This window comes from Zootoca vivipara, chromosome 2, assembly GCF_965207765.1.
Source record: "Zootoca vivipara chromosome 2, rZooViv2.hap1.1, whole genome shotgun sequence".
Classification (NCBI taxonomy): Eukaryota; Metazoa; Chordata; class Lepidosauria; order Squamata; family Lacertidae; genus Zootoca; species Zootoca vivipara.
In genome coordinates this window covers 12,904,207-12,924,380 of record NC_142584.1, presented here as the reverse complement: position 1 = coordinate 12,924,380, position 20,174 = coordinate 12,904,207, and the positions used below count along the sequence as shown (strand labels likewise).

Sequence of the window (20,174 nt, the reverse complement as noted above, 5' to 3'; positions counted from 1 at the left end):
AGTTTGGGGGATGCCTGATCTAGACTGCAGGATCATCCAATGATGCTTAATGGTAGGAAATTTGGGACAAACAAAAAGTGCACACAGCACATAGTTAAATTATGGAATTCACTACCATAAAATGTTGTGGTGGCCACCAACTTTGATGGCTTTAAAAAAGGAATTAGGCTTGTCATCCATGAATTTACCTATCAGTGTTTAGTAGTCAGGAGGGCTCTATACTGTTTCCAAGGTCAAAGGTAGCTTGCCTGCAAGGACCAGTTCAGATCATAGGTGTCTGGCTTGCTACTTTGGGAAACAGGTTGATAGGCCGCTGGGGCTGCTCTTCTGTTCTTATTTGCAGAGGGTGAAAAGTACACGTGAGAATCCCTTTGGCTCCCCCTCGTGACATCAAGTTCCATTGCAACTTAGTGTTCCTTTCAGACCCTAGAGAGCCTGTCTGCATGGCAGATTTCACAGAAAGGCAATGTGTTTGGAAAATTTTGGGATTAAGGTTAATGCATATTTACAGTGCATTAAATTCTAATGCTAAACCACACTATGGCTTAGCACAAATGGATGAGCGTGAGGGTTTAGCTCTGTGAGCTAAAGCATGGTTTGACTTAGTGTGTCTGCCGAACCTGGACTCATGGCTTGTCTCACTCCAGACAAACCATGAATTGCCCACCCCCAGCTTATTTTGTAATTAGAAAGCATATATAAATTTACACACAAACCACAAGGTTTGTTCTTGAGTTTCTCGCTTTTGGAGGAGACAAACCACAAGCCCAGAATTGGACAACGCTTAGGTCTGGGTAGTGCAGCAACAGGAAGGGAGGAACACACAGGCAGCAATCTTTTCTCCAGGAAACCACACACTTGTGAGTTTCCACTAAGCTATGGTTTGGCTTAGATTGTCTACACACGGTACATTTAAAGCACATTATTTGCCCTGGAGAATCCTGGAAATTGTAGCGCGGTGAGGGGTAAACTCAGTTCCCAGGATTGCTGGGGAAAGTCATGTGCTTTAAGTATATGGTGTGTGAATTAACTTAAAGCAAAACATTTGGGTTACATAATTAAGAAAGATAAAGAGGGACTATTTTCTCAGCTATGGAAGTTATGCTTAATATGCTTAGCCTGCATATCTACTATGGACTCAACAGCTTTATGTTCTGTTAAGTAGACAATTGCTGCATGTTGGAGTGAAGTTTCTGCTTATGCAAGTAGTTTCTGCCTTTCATAAAACATCATAACAGCAAAAGCCACACCTGAGAAGCACCTTCCTGCCATATAGTTACTTGAGGCCTAAAAGTGCTTGCTTTCAATAGAAGTGAGCAAATTTTCATGATTCTGGATTCTGGATTCTTCAGAGGGGATAAAGGAGATGCTGGATAAGTCCATGGAAGTAGCTTATGTTACTTTGAAGCAATGCTCGTCTTCTTATTTTGCATCATCATTCCATTTGTTTATATCACTGTGAGCAGAGACTTCTGAAAACCTAGGGACTGAAAACAAAAATCCCATTCATTTAGACTTTATTTCAGTATTACAGTGACCTGGTTCAGATATAATGCTGAACCCTGATTTAGTGCTATGAGCAAAAACCTCCGCCTACCTTCCATTTTCTCCTAACTGCAGTTTGTTTTAGTTCAGATGAAATGACAAACTGCAGTTGGTTGAAAACAAGAAGGGGATGCTCATGATCTCTGTGATGGAGGAAGGGTGCACATCCTCAGTGTAGCCAGTGTAAATTCCTGCCAATATCTTTCATCTCTCTTTGCTCCATACCTTTGGTTTTCGTCGTCACAGACTTTTCTGTGCACTTTTAAAATACAACCTAAAATTATTGCATGCGTGCTGGTTTTGAATTTGAAGGTGAAACATTTGTTCTTTGTCTCTCCTCAAGGGCATCGGAAAGATGACGAAACACCATCTGGCTGGGGACCTGTGGAGCTTGTGGCTGTGATTGCAGGCCCGGTGTTCCTTGTGTTCGTCATTATGATCATAGTGGTTTTTGTCTTTCACCACCACCAGCGAGTATATCACAATCGTCAACGGCTGGACATGGAAGATCCATCTTGCGAGATGTGTCTATCCAAGGACAAAACCCTTCAAGATTTAGTGTATGATCTGTCTACCTCTGGCTCTGGCTCAGGTACAAATGTCTTCCTTTTTATGCAACATTTTGTTTTTAAAAATGTTGCTAAGCTATGTTATAAGGCTCTAATTTTAGTAAAAATGCAGTATATTCACCTTTTTATGTTTTTATATGTGCTGTAAGCCACCCAGAGTACTGGGGAAACCCAGCCACAGGGGCAAGGTATAAATACTAAAATTACTATTATTATTCAATCATTTTCTTTAATGTGATGGAATTCTGAAACCGTTCTCCCTCTTAGTGTTGCAGTTTAAACAGTAGGTACTGAAAGCAATCGGCAAGCTGCCCTAAATTGGCTGCAGTTCTTCCCTTGAGTAGGCATTTGTTGTGAAGTTAAAGAAGAGAGCACTTTCTTCCTCAAAGTCAAGTTGTCAGCAGTTATTTTCCTTTCCCTTCTGTTGCACAGCAGGCGTAAAAATGGGCAGGGAAGGAAGGATGTGCCTTTGCTCCACTTCCTAATATGCTACAATAGGTGCCCATGTGACTTATCACCTTCCCATTGTAGATTATAGTTAAAATCAGGCCTGGCAAGGCTGCATTTACTTGGCCTACTTTCTTCTTTATACTGGCCTTGTCTTCCCTATCTCTAATTTAACCTTTTGCCGGCAGGTTTGCCGCTCTTTGTCCAGCGCACCGTGGCTCGGACAATTGTCCTGCAGGAAATAATCGGCAAAGGTCGTTTTGGGGAAGTGTGGCGTGGCCGGTGGCGTGGTGGCGATGTAGCTGTGAAAATCTTTTCTTCGCGGGAAGAAAGATCCTGGTTCAGAGAAGCCGAGATCTATCAAACGGTCATGCTGCGCCATGAGAATATTTTGGGGTTTATCGCTGCAGACAACAAAGGTATCATGCTGCTTCTGCATTCCAGTAAACAAACTAGAGTTACAGATTGTATTTTAAAATATTGCTTTGTGCTATCTGCAGTCTACATTATAGTTTCGTGGCGATGTTGAAGCCTCTGTGTCTGTTGACTGCACTGATGTGTCATCCTGAAATGTTCGTGAATGCCTTAAGTGCTGAGAGATGAAGCAGCAACATAGCACAATTATTATTTTTACTGTTTTTGGTGAGAGGCCAGTTTCAATAGGGCTAAAACCTCACACTGACTCTGGTGGAGGAAGAAGGGCAAAGAAACTAGAAAGCTAAAGGATTATGGGCAAAGGAGGCATACTGTTGTCTTTCTGTATCTTAAGGCTTCCATAAGAGAAAATTCAGCTAGGGTCGTTCCCCTCTCCCCCCCCCCCCAATATCACAATGATACAATAATAGACACTCCACCTGTCTTCACCTGGGAGTCACCATGAAGCACTCAATATGAAAAATCAATTTGAGCTAACCAGATATCACAATGGGAGGAGAGAGAGCTCAACTCAGGTGAGTTAACTCTAGACCCAGGTGTGGGGAACCTCTGGTCCTCCAGATGTTTCTGGACTACAACTTGCATCAACCCTGACCTATGGCCATGCCAACTGAGGCTGATGGGAGTTTGAGTCCGACTGCAACCGGTGGGCCGCAGTTTTCTTACCCCTGCTCTAAGTTGAGCGCAGGAAATGGCAGCAGTGACTAGCAGAACAGCTTTGAGTATCACTTTGCCTATGTCTCTCCATGACAGGGGCAGCCTTGCATTTGGCTGGTGGTAGGTAAAGCATAGAGCAACCAGAACCATCCCTCTCCCTCTTGCAGATGGGCAACCTTCACAGCCTTTGGCTTCTGATTGCTAACTGTAGTAGCAAAGCGGAACTGGTCACATTGACGTGGTTTGAATATGTGCAGAGTTCAGATGTATTACACTGGCACACTTCCCAAGCAGCATGTCACATTCCCCCTTCAAAATGTTATTTGAATTCAGCTAGTTCAAATAATTCCTTTCTCAAAACTGATTTTATTGCAGACCAGTGTACAAGTTACCATACTTTTCCCAGGCCTTCAGAAACGATTAACCTCCCATACTGTGAGGGCTCCTGCCTTTTGACTTTCACCAGCTTCTACCGTGTTTCTCATAAAATAAGACGTACCTATAAAATAAGCCATGGCAGGATTTTCATGCATTGACAGAATATAAGACATACCCCAAAAATAAGCCGTAGTGGTTGGAGCAGGTCTGGATGGCGCCATGGAAGAGGAAGATGCCTGTCAGCGCCTGGAACCGGATGCTGCTGCCCCTCCAAAACGCCCAGCAGCGGGCGCCACGTGGAGCCCTGACCGAGCGGGAGTCGGCAAGAGCAGCAGTGCTTACCCCGGCAGGATCCGGCAAGAGTCGCAGCGGGCGCCGCACCAACCCCCAACCCGGCGGGACCCGGCAAGAGCCGCAGCGCGTGCTGCATGGAGCCCCGAGCCAGCGGGGCCCAGCAGCGCCACGCGGAGCGCCCCCGAGCCAGCGGGACCCAGTATTGCTCTGTAGCGCTTCGAATCCTCCTCCTGCTGCGGCTCGGGGCACTCTGTGTGGCGCTGCTGGGCACTTTGTCGGCGCTTCAGCTGGGTCCCGCTGGCTCGGGGCTCCACACGGCATGCGCTGCTGGGCGCTTTGTCGGCGCTTCAGCAGCAGCAGCCAGTTCCGCGCGCCGAGCCGCGGCAGGAAGAGGAGGTAATAAAAAAAAATAAGCCCCCCCCCCCGAAAATAAGCCATAGGCTTATTTATAGTAATACAGTGTCTTATTTTAGGAGAAACATGGTAGTTTTGTGACTGGCTCATTTATTAGTTTTTCTGTGAGAGTGTTCAAGCAAATCCTCTCTTGGGGTGGCTTGGTGCTAAGTAAGTCCTAGGACTTCATTATCGTCAAAGCCATCTGACTTCCTCCATTTCTGTCCAATCTGTTAAATTTCTCAACCTGGAAAACATATCCAGCCCATCACAGATGCTTCTGCTGCTATAGAAACCACTTAAGCTTAGTGCGCTTTATAAAATTCATGTCTCTGTACCAGCTTGGATATTGCCAGTTTTGAGAAACAGCTCTTGCATTATAGACCCGATCTTGCGCCTCTCATGCAAAATTGATAATCTTAACAGGAAACGAAGGTTAACAGTTGCTCTTATTAGTAGCTATTAAAGAGTATTCATTGTCTGGTGATGCCAAGGAGAGCTGGTATAAAATGAGTTGCTTTAAAGTGTATGCAGTGTTGTGTGTGCTTATGTGTGGTTGGCCATTGGGGACACCAGTCATTTGCTCCTGTAATGCCACAACAATGTGCTTCACTTTGGAGCTGTTGATACTGCAGGAGTAAAAGAATGTTGTATGTGATTTATCACACACTGCCTTCTCTCGACAGCCAAGTCAGGCAGCTTCAGGGATCTGTCCCTTTCCTAGGGCTGGCCGATACCTGGTTTTCAACATTGTTATAAACATCGCGATATGCCTATATTTCACAATGTCTGAAATATGAATGGAGCTATGTAGAGGCATTGGCTGGCTTCACGGGTTTTCCCACATTGTGATTTTTGCATAGATCACACACACACACACACACACACACACACACACACACACACACACTCTGATTCATGATATATTGCCAGGTGAAAAATTAGGAAACCAATATCATTATATGGACTTTGAACCCATTTTGGACGATATATCGCCCAACCCTAACACACATCATGATTCACAATATATCGATATAACACCCAGCCCTACCCTCTCCTTGGTCTCCCAGGGATCATTGCCTACTGCCTTTGCTAGAGATCATGACCATCAGTAGTGACAGGGAGAAATACTGTTGTTCCTCCCTGTGCCACTCACAGCAGTTCCAGTTTGTCTCATATCTGTAGGGTTTATTGGCGACAGATCTGGTCTGGCAGTTTGCTACTTCCTGGGAGGTTGTGGAGCCCATATCGAGATCCGGACACCATAAAGTTCATATGGCTGTTTGAAACTGCTACATGTCCTAAACAGTGGCAAGGTGATGAACCTGAAGTAGGGTTAGGGTATTAGACAATGTTTATTATTATTATTATTATTTAAAATCCAGCTTTTTGCCATGTACCATACAGCAATAAAATATACAAAACGTAAACATAAATGATTTATTCATTGCATTTATATCCCACCTTTTTCTCCAATGAGTTTCCCTACTCATTTAACCCCCACAACAACCCTGTGAGGTAGGTTAGGCTGAGAGGCAGTGACTGGCCCCATGGTCCAGTTGGGATTTGAACCCTGGTCTCAACTAACTGCTATGCCATACTGGCACCAAAATTTAAACCTCAAGAATTTAAAGGCCTCCTGGAATAAAGCGGTTTTGGCCAAGTTTCTGAAATTCAGTAAGGATGGTTCCTGTACAATTTTTTGTGGGAGGGAGTTCCATAGAGTTGGACCTATGACACTGTAGGCATGATTCCTTGTAGGCATGACTCCTCGATGCTTGGGGCCTGTAAGTAGCCACCAATGGTGCTCCTTCCAGTGATATCGGTGATCAACTACTAAAGAAGAGTGGCAAGAGAAACTGATGAACTACGCTGAGATGGCGAGACTAACAGGGAAAATTCGGAACCAGCAGGACCAGACTTTCCTAAAGGAATGGAAGAAGTTTTTGATATATTTGGAAAGCAAGCAATTGTAACCAATAGACATCGCTTGTAGGGTTAAAAGAAGTTTTGTAAGGAGTGATTTATAAATTATTGTGAAAAGAATTAAGAATAGATGTATTGGAAATTAGAGTTTATAGCAATAATTGGAGTAACAAAATGAATAATTAGAAAGACTTTAGAAAACCATCAGTCAAGTTTGAAGGAAGTCTTAGGCTGTGATAGCCAAAAATTTCGAAATGATGTTTTAAGAGGATGTTATGCTGGAAAATAAAAACAATTATTGAAACTGATGTCGGTGATCAACTTAGAGTGTACAAAGTGTAAGGCATCGTGGGACTGAGTGATTCAGGGCTTTGTATACTAGTACAGCAGCCTTGAACTTGACCTAGTAGCTCCCATAGTAAATTTCTGCAAACATATGCACACCGGATAGCTCCATTAGAGCATGCTGCTGGTAACTCCAAGGTTGCAGGTTTGAACTGCATATTCCTGCATTGCAGGGGGTTGGACTAGATTGATCCCTTCCAACTCTACAATTCTATTCAGTAAACAGATTTTTCCTCAACTGTTCCGCCTTTTGTTGTATATGCTACCTGCTGTTCTTCAATGAATTCTCGTGCAAAAGTATGGCTGCCGTTTTCTTTACCCTTTTAATGTGCCCTTCTCCCGTTTGCCTTGCCAACAGATAATGGCACTTGGACTCAGTTGTGGTTGGTCTCTGATTACCACGAGCATGGCTCTCTGTTTGATTACCTCAACCGATACACTGTAACCATTGAGGGGATGATTAAATTGGCTCTGTCCGCTGCCAGTGGACTAGCACACCTGCACATGGAAATTGTGGGAACCCAAGGTAAGAAACAGGTTTGACAGATGCAAATTTTACAGAGGTCGTTTAGGAAATGACAGGGCTTCTCTTAAGACCAGCATAAACTGAGGAACACAAAGTAGCTCATTCTTTAGATCACGGGTAGGCAACATAAGGGCCCATGGGAGTCGTTTAACCGGCCCATGAGCTGCCCTCGAACCGAGCCACCCACTCGGCGAGTCCCTACATGCTGCAGAAGGGACTCGCTTCTGCAGCACCGGAAATCGTGTCTGTGCAGATGCCAGAAATCGTGTCTGTGCAGACGCCAGAAATCGCACATGCGTGCAATCCGGCCCACAGAGGGATCTCCACTGGAGTGAACTGGCCCAGGCAAGGTAAACCTTGCCGACCCCTGCTTTAGATGAAAGCAGGAAGGAAGTTTAAGTCAGCTGGTAATGAGACTAGTAGAATTTAGGGCAAAACTGGTTGACTGCACTTTGAAAGCTACAGAGGGGCATCTGCTTCACCCACTAGCCCAGTTTTGGATCCTCAGGGTCCCTGCAAACTCTACAATTCTGTGGTTCTATGAAACCACAGATTGCTTGAGGAACCACAGTTACAGGTAAGCTACCTGTATAAACCACAGTTCCCTACATTAGAAATAATGAGGAACTGTAGTTTGAGATGATCAGGATTGGTTTCCCAATTTCCCAGTTCCAGTGCTTGTTCATATCTGCTAAACTATCGTTTTAACAATATATATCTGCACAAGGCCACTATCCTATCTAGGAGCAGTTGGCTGGCTCTTGCACGGAGTCTGATAAGAGATCTTGTTTATTTCCTTCATAGTTAACACTTTGTAGTTTGTAGGTTAACACCGACGTAGCTTTTGTGGTGCTGTCTGCTCCTTTTCAGACTTTATTATTGGCAAATAATTTTATCATTACACCAAAGGACAATTGTAGGATTCTCTTTCATTACGTTTTGCTAGGAAAACCTGGGATTGCTCACCGGGACTTGAAATCCAAGAATATACTGGTGAAGAAGAATGGAACTTGTGCCATTGCCGACTTGGGTCTGGCTGTCCGCCATGATGCTGTTACTGATACAATTGACATAGCCCCCAATCAGAGGGTTGGAACAAAGCGGTAAGAAAATGGTGGCTCACCTGATCAGGCTTTGGGTGAAGAGCCAAAAATACGACCGAAAGTTGTTGCAGTTGCTTTGTCTATAGCAGGGCTGCCTGACCATTTTTGGCCAAAGGGCCACATTGACCCTTGTCCAACCTCCGAGGGGCAGCATACCAATGGTGAATGTGGTCATCCCATGCTCTCAGACACAAATCGGGCATGCAGAATTTACACACATGAGACACACAGAGATACGGAGGTGAGGGACACATAGCCCTCAGCTGATCAATGTAGATGAGCTCTGAAGTGGGGCTATCACTCCCTCCCTGCTCATTGAATGATAGATGGTGGAGACCAGGGAGAAATTTAAATTTCTCTGCCCAACCAGTTCTGTTCTACTTGAGTCCCCTCCCCCACTGCTGCCCAAATCTTTGGCCAGAAAATTTTACTTGTGCTTGGGGAGAGAGGATTGGCTCAGGCTAGGGGTGACCGATATCTGGTTTTCAACTTCGTAATATCACCAGCTAAGCATTGCGATATACTGATATGTCACAATGTGTGAAATAAGGATGGAGCTATGTTAGAGGCATTGGCTGGCTTCACGGTTTTTCCCACATTGTGATTTTTGCATAGTACACGCGCGCGCACACACACACATACATACATCGTGATTCGTGATATATTGCCAGGTCAAAAATTATGAAACAGATATGGGTTTCAAGCCAGTTTTGGACGATTTATTGATGTATCATCCAGCCTTAGCCCAGGCTAGCTGTTGACAAACCCTGGTTTGTATTCTCTCCACTTTTTTCCCTGGATCAGACACTTGCCAAGTGCTCACTGGTTTGTTTTGCCTACATGCAACATTAAGCATAGACATTTGACTGGCTGAAAGCATTTTTAAAAGCATTAACTTCATTAGAACCCCCCCCCCTTTTTTTAAGTCACTAACAGGTTTGTTATTAATGTTAATGATAAAAACAAATTAGTTAACTGTTTGTTTGACTGCAGTAATCTGACTTTAACAATAGCTGGACACCTAGCGCAAGAATTCAACAACTGCTTCTCTGTACTTTTTGCATGAATCACATACTCAGAAGAGCAGAATTTGTACTGCGCTTTTATCTGTGATCACCCCCACCCCCCCACAAAAAAATACTTTCAAGCAATTGGGGATGACTTACAGTAGTGTTTCATGCATTATACTTAAACTATTATTCTCGGTTGTTTCAACAGCTTTTTAATTTTTTTAGACAGGAGTAGTCTCTCGAGCATTTCTGGGAGGTGGCAGAAACAATGGGCATCATTTTGAAATTGTTGGAAAGTGCTGGACATGGCTGCTCACATCATTCATATTCCTACACACACACACACACACACACACACACACACACACACACACCCCTCAAGATGACATGAGCATACAGTAGTACCTTGGTTTACGACGACGATCCGTTCCGGGGAGCCAGTCGCTCCCTGAGTTCGTCGCTCGCCGAAGGCACGCTTGTGCGCAAAGCGCCAATAGAGCACTTGTGTGTATCCGCGTGTGCGGAACCCGGATGTAAATACTTCCAGGTCCACAGCAGTCGCTCTCAGAGTTCGTTGTAAACGGAGGCGGTCACAAACCGAGGTTCCACTGTAATTCAAAATTTCAATTTCAAAATACACACACACACACACCAAAATATGAACTGAACATTAAATTCTGCCCCCTGCTGCTCATGTCATCTTGAGGGTTTTTTTAAAAAAACATAAAGGCAATAATTTCTTTTAAAAAAATTCTTTCAGAATGTGCAGTTAAGTTGAATGGGCTTTCAAACAAGGGGCCCTGCCATGAAAATTGTGATTCTTGAGCCATAGTTACAGCAAAAGATACTTCTATATTAATCTCAGGTACCATAATAGTATTAGTTTTTACCCACAATTGATGCTATAGTAATTAATGTGATTTGTTCTTATTTTGATTCAGCTACATGGCTCCTGAGGTTCTTGATGAAACAATTAACATGAAGCATTTTGATTCATTTAAATGTGCTGATATCTATGCCCTGGGACTAGTTTATTGGGAAATTGCTCGGAGATGCAACTCAGGAGGTAATGGCTTTCTTTTTTTCTTTGCGTAGAAATGTATAGGGTTTCTGTCTGTTCCAAATGTTGCAATAAAACAGTGCCATCCAAATGCACAGAATTTTTTTAAAGGGTGTAGACTAGAGATGTAATTAGGAGGAGCATGGGAGCTGCCCGTCTTGTTTGGAGAAGGAAGTAGTCTTGCTGATTCATAAGATCACGTTGTTCCCATTGACTCAGCATTTTAATCAGACTCTCACTAATGGGTTTGGTGGGGATTATTGACATGTCTTTGGTGGGTGGAGTCTCTGTTCTAGATGACTTTTTAAATGGTTGTTCCTGTTTTCTTGGATACACTGAGTCGTTAACATGAAGTATTAATCAACATCACCTGACATAATCTGAGTTCACATGTGCATGTTTGGTAATTCACATATTGGCATATTTAGTTTCAGAAAAGTTTCAAGAATATGCTGGTCACTATGTGTGTTATTTTGATGGTCAAATAGTGGGCATTATAATTTAGATCCCCCCCCCCGCGTTGTATTCTTTGTCGTGGACTGAGGAAAGCTGATTGCTTCTCCAATTATTGGGTGTCTAATAAGAGATGAGAAAGAACAGGGAAAGCCTGGGACTTGAGCTGAGTGAAAGCAATATGCAAAAGCAGCCCATGTGAGCGAGGGGCAGAGTAATTTAATACCCCACTCTGGGCTGCAGGGCAGGTATGTTGGATGTGACAGAGGTATCCCTCTGCTCAGCTCCCCCAGCTGTGCTGTCCACCTGCCGACAGCCACCAACAAAGTGACATATGTCACTCTGCTGGTACAGCAGTTCCCCTTCCAAATGGCAGTCAGGTGCGAGTGCCATCAGCAGCATTGCCTGTGAAAGGCTCCAAAAATGGGCATTCCAGGGACTGGGGGAATCAAGCTAGTCTCCCTGTCATTGCATGGTAGCATTGTCCTCAATTCTGTCCTGATTGCAGGAAACCTACTGCTCCTCACCTGCCATGAACAGTAGGACTGTAGATGTTGTGGTTGCCCTGCAAAGCCCCGCCAGCAGTGTTTGGATTGTGTCCTAAAAATATTTCAGATTTGTGCTGGGAATATAGAAATGGTGTGGGAGGTACGGCTGCCGCTGCTCTCAAAACCCTGGCCAACTTGTGGAACATCCGCACAGCTCGGGCCATTGACACAATCTCCCCTGAGCATCCTCTCCCGCTTCGTGGAGCCTTCTTGGCTTCTTGGCATACTCCAGAGCTTTGGGCAAGGAAACAAGCTGGGAGACAGATTGAACGTGAATGGAGGAAAACTCTGGCCGGATGGAATGTAAGATAGGATACAGTTGTGGGTACAGCGGTGCTTTTTCAATTAATTGTGTAGGAATTTTAAGGTATGTAATGTCATTAAACTTTTCTCTAATTTATGATTGAGTTTGTTGAAGATTACACACACACACACACACACACACAATCTTTCTTGGATGCAACAGTGTATTAATATAGTTCTGTTTTGCATCGTTTCTTGTTTGGTGTGTGTGTGACTAGCTTTTCTCTCTCTCCCCGCCCTCAACCTTTTAGGTATTCATGAAGAATATCAGCTGCCATACTATGACCTTGTACCGTCTGACCCCTCCATAGAAGAAATGCGGAAGGTTGTATGTGACCAGAAGCTACGGCCTAACGTTCCCAACTGGTGGCAGAGTTACGAGGTACAGTTTGACTGTCACAAAGGCTATAGCAACTTGCCACTTCTTGAACAAGAGGTACCGACAAAAATATTAATATTAATAACATTTGCCACATTAGCTAGGGCAGAAAGGGAAACTAGCCCTCTGTTGGCATAACTCTTGTGAGAAAGGCCTGTGCGAGCTTTTTATGGCAGCCTGAATGGTCTTGTAATGGAGAACCAAAACTACCTACAGAAGGCAGGATTTCAGTGTGCTAAAAGGAGGTGGCTAAGTATGTGAGACCAGTATCTTCTTTTGGGATTCTGAAAGTGCAACTTTTTCTGAGAGACAAAGGAGTTGATTTGCAGTCAGTGGCCTGGTTCGCACGTCACATTAAACCATTAGAAACCACAAGCGGACGACACGACAAGCCAGACCATGCCTTGTGGAAGCGCCTGCTATTTCACGTTATACCACAATTTATTTTCACTATGATTAAAAGCAACGTGTGAAACAGGTCAGTGATTTATGGTCCAGACGGTGGAGCAAACATGATATAACAGTTCTCTTAATGTTCGTCCAAGCACCCTGTTTTTAGCATGCAATTTCAAATGGTTTTGAAATGGTCTGGCGCCACACTAAGCTGGGATATGGGTGTGTGTTAGAACACTTGAATGACCATGTTCCCATTTGATCTTGGCTGATTGACACAGTTTGAAAGCACACTTAGAAAATTGTTCTCCAAGTTGGCCGTGTGTTGTTTTTATTGATATTGATATTGATAATAATTATTGGAATTAAATCTAATAGGAATTTGGTTTATCGCTGAGCGTTTAATGTGTCTGGGAGTAAGCTTATTCTTGGCCGTTTCAGCCAAGCCATGCCCTCCTGCCCTACACCTGAGATCAGATGTGGGGCAGGTAAAAATCTGACCAAGCCAAAAAAAGAGTTTTGAACACACTTGTGCAGTGCTATGTCTGGTCTTGCTGTGCACCTTGGAATCAGATGGTTGTCTGGTCTTGAGAACCCCTTTGCAAGATCTAGCTCCCCTCCTTGATCTAGTGCAGGCGTAGGCAAACTCGGCCCTCCAGATGATTTGGGACTACAATTCCAACATCCCTGACCACTGGTCCTCTTAGCTAGGGTGATGGGAGTTGTAGTCCCAAATCATCTGGAGGGCCGAGTTTTCCTATGCCTGATCTAGTGGGTAGTGCCGGTAAACAGAAGCCAGTTTATGCAGGTGGCCTTACCTGTGTGATGGTCACATGGTGACCGGAAAAGCCTGCTCTCAGGGATAGAGACATGGTCTACTTGAAGGGAATTAGCAAGGCCATGTCTGTGCGTGGATCGATCTTTGTATGCTGTGCTGTCTGTAGCGAAGTAAGACATACCCACACAGCATATGCAACGAGCCCTATGTAGACTGAAAGAGACGTTTCATTGAATATGCCATTGAGAGATCCCTGATGTCCTCTCTCTCTCTCCCCCCCCCTGTGTTTTTAGGCTTTGCGAGTTATGGGGAAAATGATGCGAGAGTGCTGGTATGCCAATGGAGCAGCACGACTAACAGCGTTGCGCATCAAGAAAACTCTTTCTCATCTCAGTATCCACGAGGATGTGAAAGTTTAGTCTGCAAGCCCCTTTCCCGAGGAAACGGCGCAAAAGCTGCCATGCTAGAATTGATGAGTGGTGGAGAAGGCCTACCTCGTATTTCTACACAGCCTGCTCCTATCAGCTGGACAACTTGGCGTGCAGGTTAGGTGACGAAAGTGGACACCCACAGACTTGACTCCCTTCCTGATTCACGAGTGAAATTCATCTGTTTTTCTAATCCCCTCCTGAGAGCGTAAGGATGGGCTTGTTGTATAGAGAGAAAAGTTGACCGCAACCGTATCTTGTTGTTTCTCTGATGGAAATCCCTGTAAATCCTAGCGACATGCTTGTCGGGGACAGCCCTGTGGCTTAGGGGAAGTGCTTGAGGACCAACGTATGCACACACATGCACACACAAGATTTGTGTGCTCCCTTGTCTGGCCATGTGAAGCTCTTGGTCCTTTCCTAGTCTGACAGATCCTAAACCACCGCAACCATTAGTGTCCAGCAGCGTGAGCATGTGCAAAGGTACGTGTCCCTGTGCCCCTTTGGTATTATCGTGTCTGCTTGTGCCCTGTGCATGTGCAAATGTAGAGCGTCCTCGTGTGAAAGTGCAGGTGCTCGTGCTCTCTTTGTCCCACATGTTGAGCATCGTTATCTCTTTTTCCTCTCACTAGGGAAGGGTGCGGGGGGGATCCCCCCCTGCCAATTTTTAGACCCATTGGGGCACTACACAAAACTATCTCACTGCCATCCTTCCCTTCTTTTCAAAGCAGGGAATAGGTTTTATTATGAGTGTGTGTTTTAGCTTCAGGGTCCTCCTGTGTTATCAGGGCTGGGTGGCAACAGTTGCTTAGCAGGCAGTCCAGTCTGCAGAAGGAATAGATGTCGGGTGAAATCAGTGCTGGTCCTCCTGGTTAAAGGAAGCAAGGCAAAATTAGGGCTGTGGGAAGCAGTTGACCTTTCAGGATCGTTGCCGTTCTATTTCTCAAGAAACAACTCTAGCATTTTAAACATTTCTCTAATGAAGCATCTGTGGCAAAATAGTGTATTCAGAGGCTTCCTGTGAAGATTTATCCCTTAAGGAATGATGACTGCAAAACTAAACTTTTTATTATTATTATTAGAAGTGTGCGTGTGTGTGTGTGTGTATGTGTGTGTGTATATATATGTTGTGTGTGTGTACATATATGTATGTATGTGGTCTCCCGTATTCTGGAAGTGATTATGTGTCACTTGGAATGGGATGGGGGGGAGAGTTTGGAATGGATTAACTTGCATGCATTTTGTTTCAGTTAAATGATCAGGGTGTAATAAGACTGATTTGGCTGTTGTGTTTGCTTTGGGAACAGCCCAAGACTGTATTATGATGCAAATAATGCGTTGAAAACTCCATAGTATGTGGGTTGGGTGTTTGTGGTAGATAACTCCTGAAGCCATAACTTTTAACTGGAATGGTTTGACTATTGTTTGTTAATTCTTATTTAATTGGGAGGGTCTGGATTTTAACTTTTTTTACTATTCTTTATAAGAGAAGTAAAATTGATAATTACCTCTCATTCTCTTTTTAAAGAAATCACTGAAAAAATATCTGAAAAAAAATGCACACAGCTCAATTTTACACTGGAACTGTTTCTACTCAAATTGTGGGCCCTGACTTCTGAGAGGAGACATTATGTCCACTCTGAGACAGGGCATTTTTTAAGTACAGTATATAAAACATGGTGTGTTTTGCTGTCTGTGGGTGTAGGTGTTCGTCTCTGTCTCTTCCTCCTTCAGCCCCTTCTCTTGTTCTCAACTGTGTCAGTTTGTAAAGTTGAAGCATTGTCGTGTTGTGAATTGGAGTCAGTTTTACACGCTCCTTTTGGTTTGAAGCAAACTGTAGCTTCCTCCAGGGCTGTGTTTTGAAAATCTCAGGCGCTCTTATTCACAGAGGGACAAGTGGAGTTTGCCCTTCTCGTAAAACCTGCTGCCTTCTGTGATTCTGTTTCTGATTGCTTTTGAGCCAGAGGCTACCACACCTCTCCAGCAAATGGACACAGCTTACCAAATCACCTCTACAACTTGGTTCTAAGATGAAAAGCACCTTGACATTTGTCTAGATCCTGTATTCCCATCAATGAAAAATTGACTACTTGGTTGCTGACATTGGAAGCTATCATGGCGGTTTAAATTTGGAAGATGCACATGTCCACTTCGCAGCGGTAACATAATTCCATTGCTAAGTCCTCCTTAGTTGGTTTATTTTTTTAAAAGTAACAAGGGAGCCATGGTCCTTTGAAACTGCTTGGTCTTAGTGGCTGGAAGAGTTGAGGAAGCTGTAGTGTGGCTATGAAATTAACATGGTGCCTAAGCAGATTCTGAGTGTTTCCCCCAAGAAGCAAGTTGTACACTCTAACTTTATGGCATTGCAGTGTTAGGCACGCCACTTGGAAGTGTGATGAGAACGTACTTCTATGTAAAGCAGAAGCAGGCAGCATGATGACCTCCTGTCATCCCTAGCAAGTATGGCCAGTAGCCAAGGAATGATGGAGGCCTACACATCTGAAGGGCATGTTGTTGACTGTCCCTGATGTAAAAGCAGCTTGAATTGGAGTACAACTCACCTAATTAATATATTACAATAACTTACCACCGCTACACAGACACACCTCTGTTGTGTCCTTATGAATAAGCCAACTGTGTAGTGCTGCACCTTGAAAGGTAAAAGGGATAGGCTGTATCACAACGATTGGCTTCTAGAGCATAGCTGCCAAGTTATCCCTTTTTTAAAGGGATTTTCCCTTATGCTGAATAGGCTTCCTCGCGAGAAAAGGGAAAACTTGGCAGCTATGTTCTAGAGTCATAATAATATGCATTTCTCAAAGAGGCTGCGGAAGCCTCTTGCAGCAGAAACACATTTTTGCTCAGTGCTGCTCCGGAGTGCTATCAGAAAAAGGAGCAAGGCAGCTAGCTGAAGAGCATTTAAAAGCACTGTGCCATTATATGGCTAGATGCTCATTTAGCACATTTCTCTCTTCTAACATATATCTGACCAGTGACATGTAGACGTTGGCTGTGGTTGCAATTTACAGCACTGCAAATTGCAGCAGTCTGAAGGAGGACAGTTTTTCCTGCTCCCACTTCACCTGCTACAAAGATAAATAGGGATAGAAATCTTTATGTCACACTCAAAGGAATGTTGTTCTGTCCCACTCCCAGAAAGAAGTGGGCAAGTTGGAGGACCACTAGTTTCTTCTTAAAATTCAAACAGAACACAGTTGCACTCAGTTGTGCATGTTTTCTTCTTAATAATGTGAAAAATTCAAATAGAAGACATACCCAACAGTGCAGCTAACTGCTGAGATCTTTTTTTAGACGGCTTTAACTAAGGGCACCTAGGAGAATGAAGAAAACCAATAACTGTAGCCAGACATCCATGAAGTTTTTAGTCCACTGGTCTGAAGTTCAGGTAAGTCACAGGATGGAATTCAAGTTCTTAATTCCATTTGGGAACGAGCGACTAGCTTCATCTTGGCATCAAGGCAGACATGAAAGAATCTGGTGGTGTCAAACCTCCAAATGGAAAAGAGTTCATTCACTACTTCTTTTCTTTTCAAATCTAGAAGATGGAAGGTGTGGGTTCCTGGCTGGTACTATTAGATTTTGTCAGGTGGCACACTGGCTTCAGAATAGATCATTCTGGTACTGTTGTCTGTCTCTTCCCTGCCCCCTCCCCCTTTTCCCACTTTCTCGTCCACCTACCCCTGATTCCTACTTGATCTTTATATTTCGTTCAGGTTTTGTATGTTTTATTAGAAAAAAGACTGTAAAATAGCCACTTAGACACTTTACCTCCTCAGTATGCAAATGTAAATACATGTAATATAGTAAAGAAAAATCTTTTGTTTTAATATAAGAATGAGGCTGTCCAATTTTCTGTTGTACATTATTAAAAGTTTGTTTTTATTCACTTAAGCTCTGCAAACTTTTCTTTTCTGGTTAATTCTAGCTAACAGTACTCTAATAACCATAGACTTATGAGCAGCCACAGGTGACATTGACACAGGCTGGAAATGGACCGAGCCACCCGTCACTCTTTGGGAACATGTCCTCCGGAAGATGGTGGACTCTTCTTCATTGGAGGTTATTAAACTGAGGTCGGATCGCCATCTGTCGGGGGATTCTTTAGCAGTGATTCCTGCATTGCAGAAGGTTGGGCTAGATGACCCTTGGGGCCCCTTCCAGTTGTATGATCCTGTGAAAACAGTCAGACTTAAATCTGAGTAACCATGTAATTGGATCACACTGCACATTATGCATAAATTGCTTTATGCAAGGGGGAGCCAGAGTGCCTTCACCTGAGACTTGGGGGAGCAGTTACTCCATAACCAGGAAGTCAACCTGTCATTCCTTATCCCTTACTGCCAAACAAATATGTTTGCCCCATATTTCCACTCCATTTATGGTATTTGACTAATAACCGTTGGCAGTAGACAGATGTGAAGCATAAGGAGGAGGAATAAAAAGCTAAATCTTTTACTCATATTAAAGTGTCATCTTGGATTTCTGCTTGAGGGTTTCCAGTAGCAGAAACAAGCTTATCGAGCATTAAGCCTGTAGAGTGTGTTTAACAGAAATTAAGAATCCCCACACACACCCTTCCATTGGTCTGGTAGCATAAATTTTGCTTCTTTTAAGCTGCTTTTATGGCAGAAGTGTAGGTTACCTGCTCATCCAATTTTCTGCGATTAGAAACCTCACCACATTGCTAGCCCCCGTGAATGGAGCAGGTTGTGAGAGAGGATTGCCCCCCCCCTTTATCCCTTAACAATATTATGGTGCCTCATCCACCCTTAAGAACCAACCCAATGAAATTAGGGGGTCAGTTTCAATGGGAGATCGCCATCTGGGCCTCAGTTTTTGCATTCTAATCGGCTTTCCCCAAATGCCCTACAATTCTGTTTTCCTATACTTTTAACATGCAGTTGGAGACTGCAAGATGCTGATGAAGCTCAGCAACAAGGCATTACTTTTAAAAGGCCAGGAGATACTTGGGCACGGATGCACACTACATATTCCACATGATTTCTGTTTCTAATTTTACTGCTGTGAAGTTAGAACGCTACGGAAGCACACCTTGCTAGACAGCGATGTGAGCAGGATTTCTAAGAGAGCATGCAGTGCCCTGTGAATCTCCTCCTTGAGCCTCAGAATGACTAGAGGTGGATAGCTCATTGGTTAGAGTGTTGTGTTGACAATGCCAAGGTTGCAGGTTCAATCCCCGTAAGGGACAACTCCACATTCTGGCATTGCAGGATGCCACATTCTGGCAAAGCTCACCTCTTTTTTTGCCAAATTACGTTGCAGAAATTAAGGTGAGCGTTAGATTTGATGGCATATTTACATTCGCCAACAAATACTTTTTTGGGGGTGAAAATCGAGGTGCACATCAGATTCAATGGTGTGTTAGACTTGAGTAAATACAGTATGCACCCTCCTGATGATGGCCGGGGAAAGGGAATCCTATAAGGTGAGTGGGTCGGTAAAGGAGGGGTGGAGAGGCTTGCCCTTGTCCCTCTATGCCCACCATCAAAACCAAGATGGCTGGAGGGAGTGGGGGGCAAGCTCTCTCTTCTAGACCCAGCATAAAAATCAACAGGTTCCTCATCCCTCTCCTGACAGCCCCCAGTACTCTTATTTACAAGGCTGTATTCTGGCATCATTTGGGGGAGGTTATTATTATTGTTATCTATCTTTATTATTTATACCCCCCTCATCTGGCTGGGCTTCTCACCAGTTTGCCACGTGGTCATCTGGGGCCAGCTGGGCTTCCAAGAGTCTCTAATGAGTCAGATTCTCTGATGCGGCAATAAACAAGGCTTCTGAGTGCCACCTGCCCGGTGTCAGAGCTGCCGCCTCCTCCAAGCCTTGGGCAAGCCGAGAGGCAAAGATTGCGTAGTTGACCAAGGTCTTCCAGGTAATGCTGGCTCTCCCCCGCACCCATCAAAGAGATTGCAGATGCAGTGATAACTCTCTCCCTGGTAACAAGACCAATCTCCACTTGCCCCCAACCGTTGCATCCCCTGAGCAAGGCCACCAGAGGTGCCTGTAAGTGCCTATCTCTCCATCTCAGTTCCGCCGACATCGGATGTTACCTGTGTAAGTACATTTCCTGGGTTCATGCTGATCTGCTGGCATGTACAGTGGTACCTCTACTTACGAATAACTCTACTTACGAATGGAGCTCCGTCCGCCATCTTGGATGCG

General features: G+C 44.2%; 1 protein-coding gene across 4 annotated transcripts in view; it reads left to right on the top strand.

Annotated features, from left to right (window-relative positions):
- The window catches only part of ACVR1B (activin A receptor type 1B), a 38,743-nt gene extending 20,861 nt beyond the window's left edge, over positions 1-17,882 (top strand). For 2 of the 4 annotated variants that reach the window (XM_035103376.3, XM_088661325.1), the window contains exons 3-9: positions 1,889-2,137; positions 2,750-2,980; positions 7,348-7,515; positions 8,462-8,618; positions 10,570-10,694; positions 12,244-12,374; positions 13,836-17,882. In XM_035103376.3, coding sequence (XP_034959267.1) covers positions 1,889-2,137; positions 2,750-2,980; positions 7,348-7,515; positions 8,462-8,618; positions 10,570-10,694; positions 12,244-12,374; positions 13,836-13,961 — 1,187 coding nt within the window. In that variant the 3' untranslated portion in view covers positions 13,962-17,882. Of the gene's footprint in view, positions 1-1,888; positions 2,138-2,749; positions 2,981-7,347; positions 7,516-8,461; positions 8,619-10,569; positions 10,695-12,243; positions 12,429-13,835 lie in introns of all 4 variants that reach the window. The other 2 variants (XM_035103365.3, XM_088661327.1) reach the window with 1 other exon arrangement.
- Positions 17,883-20,174: the final 2,292 nt, after the last annotated feature.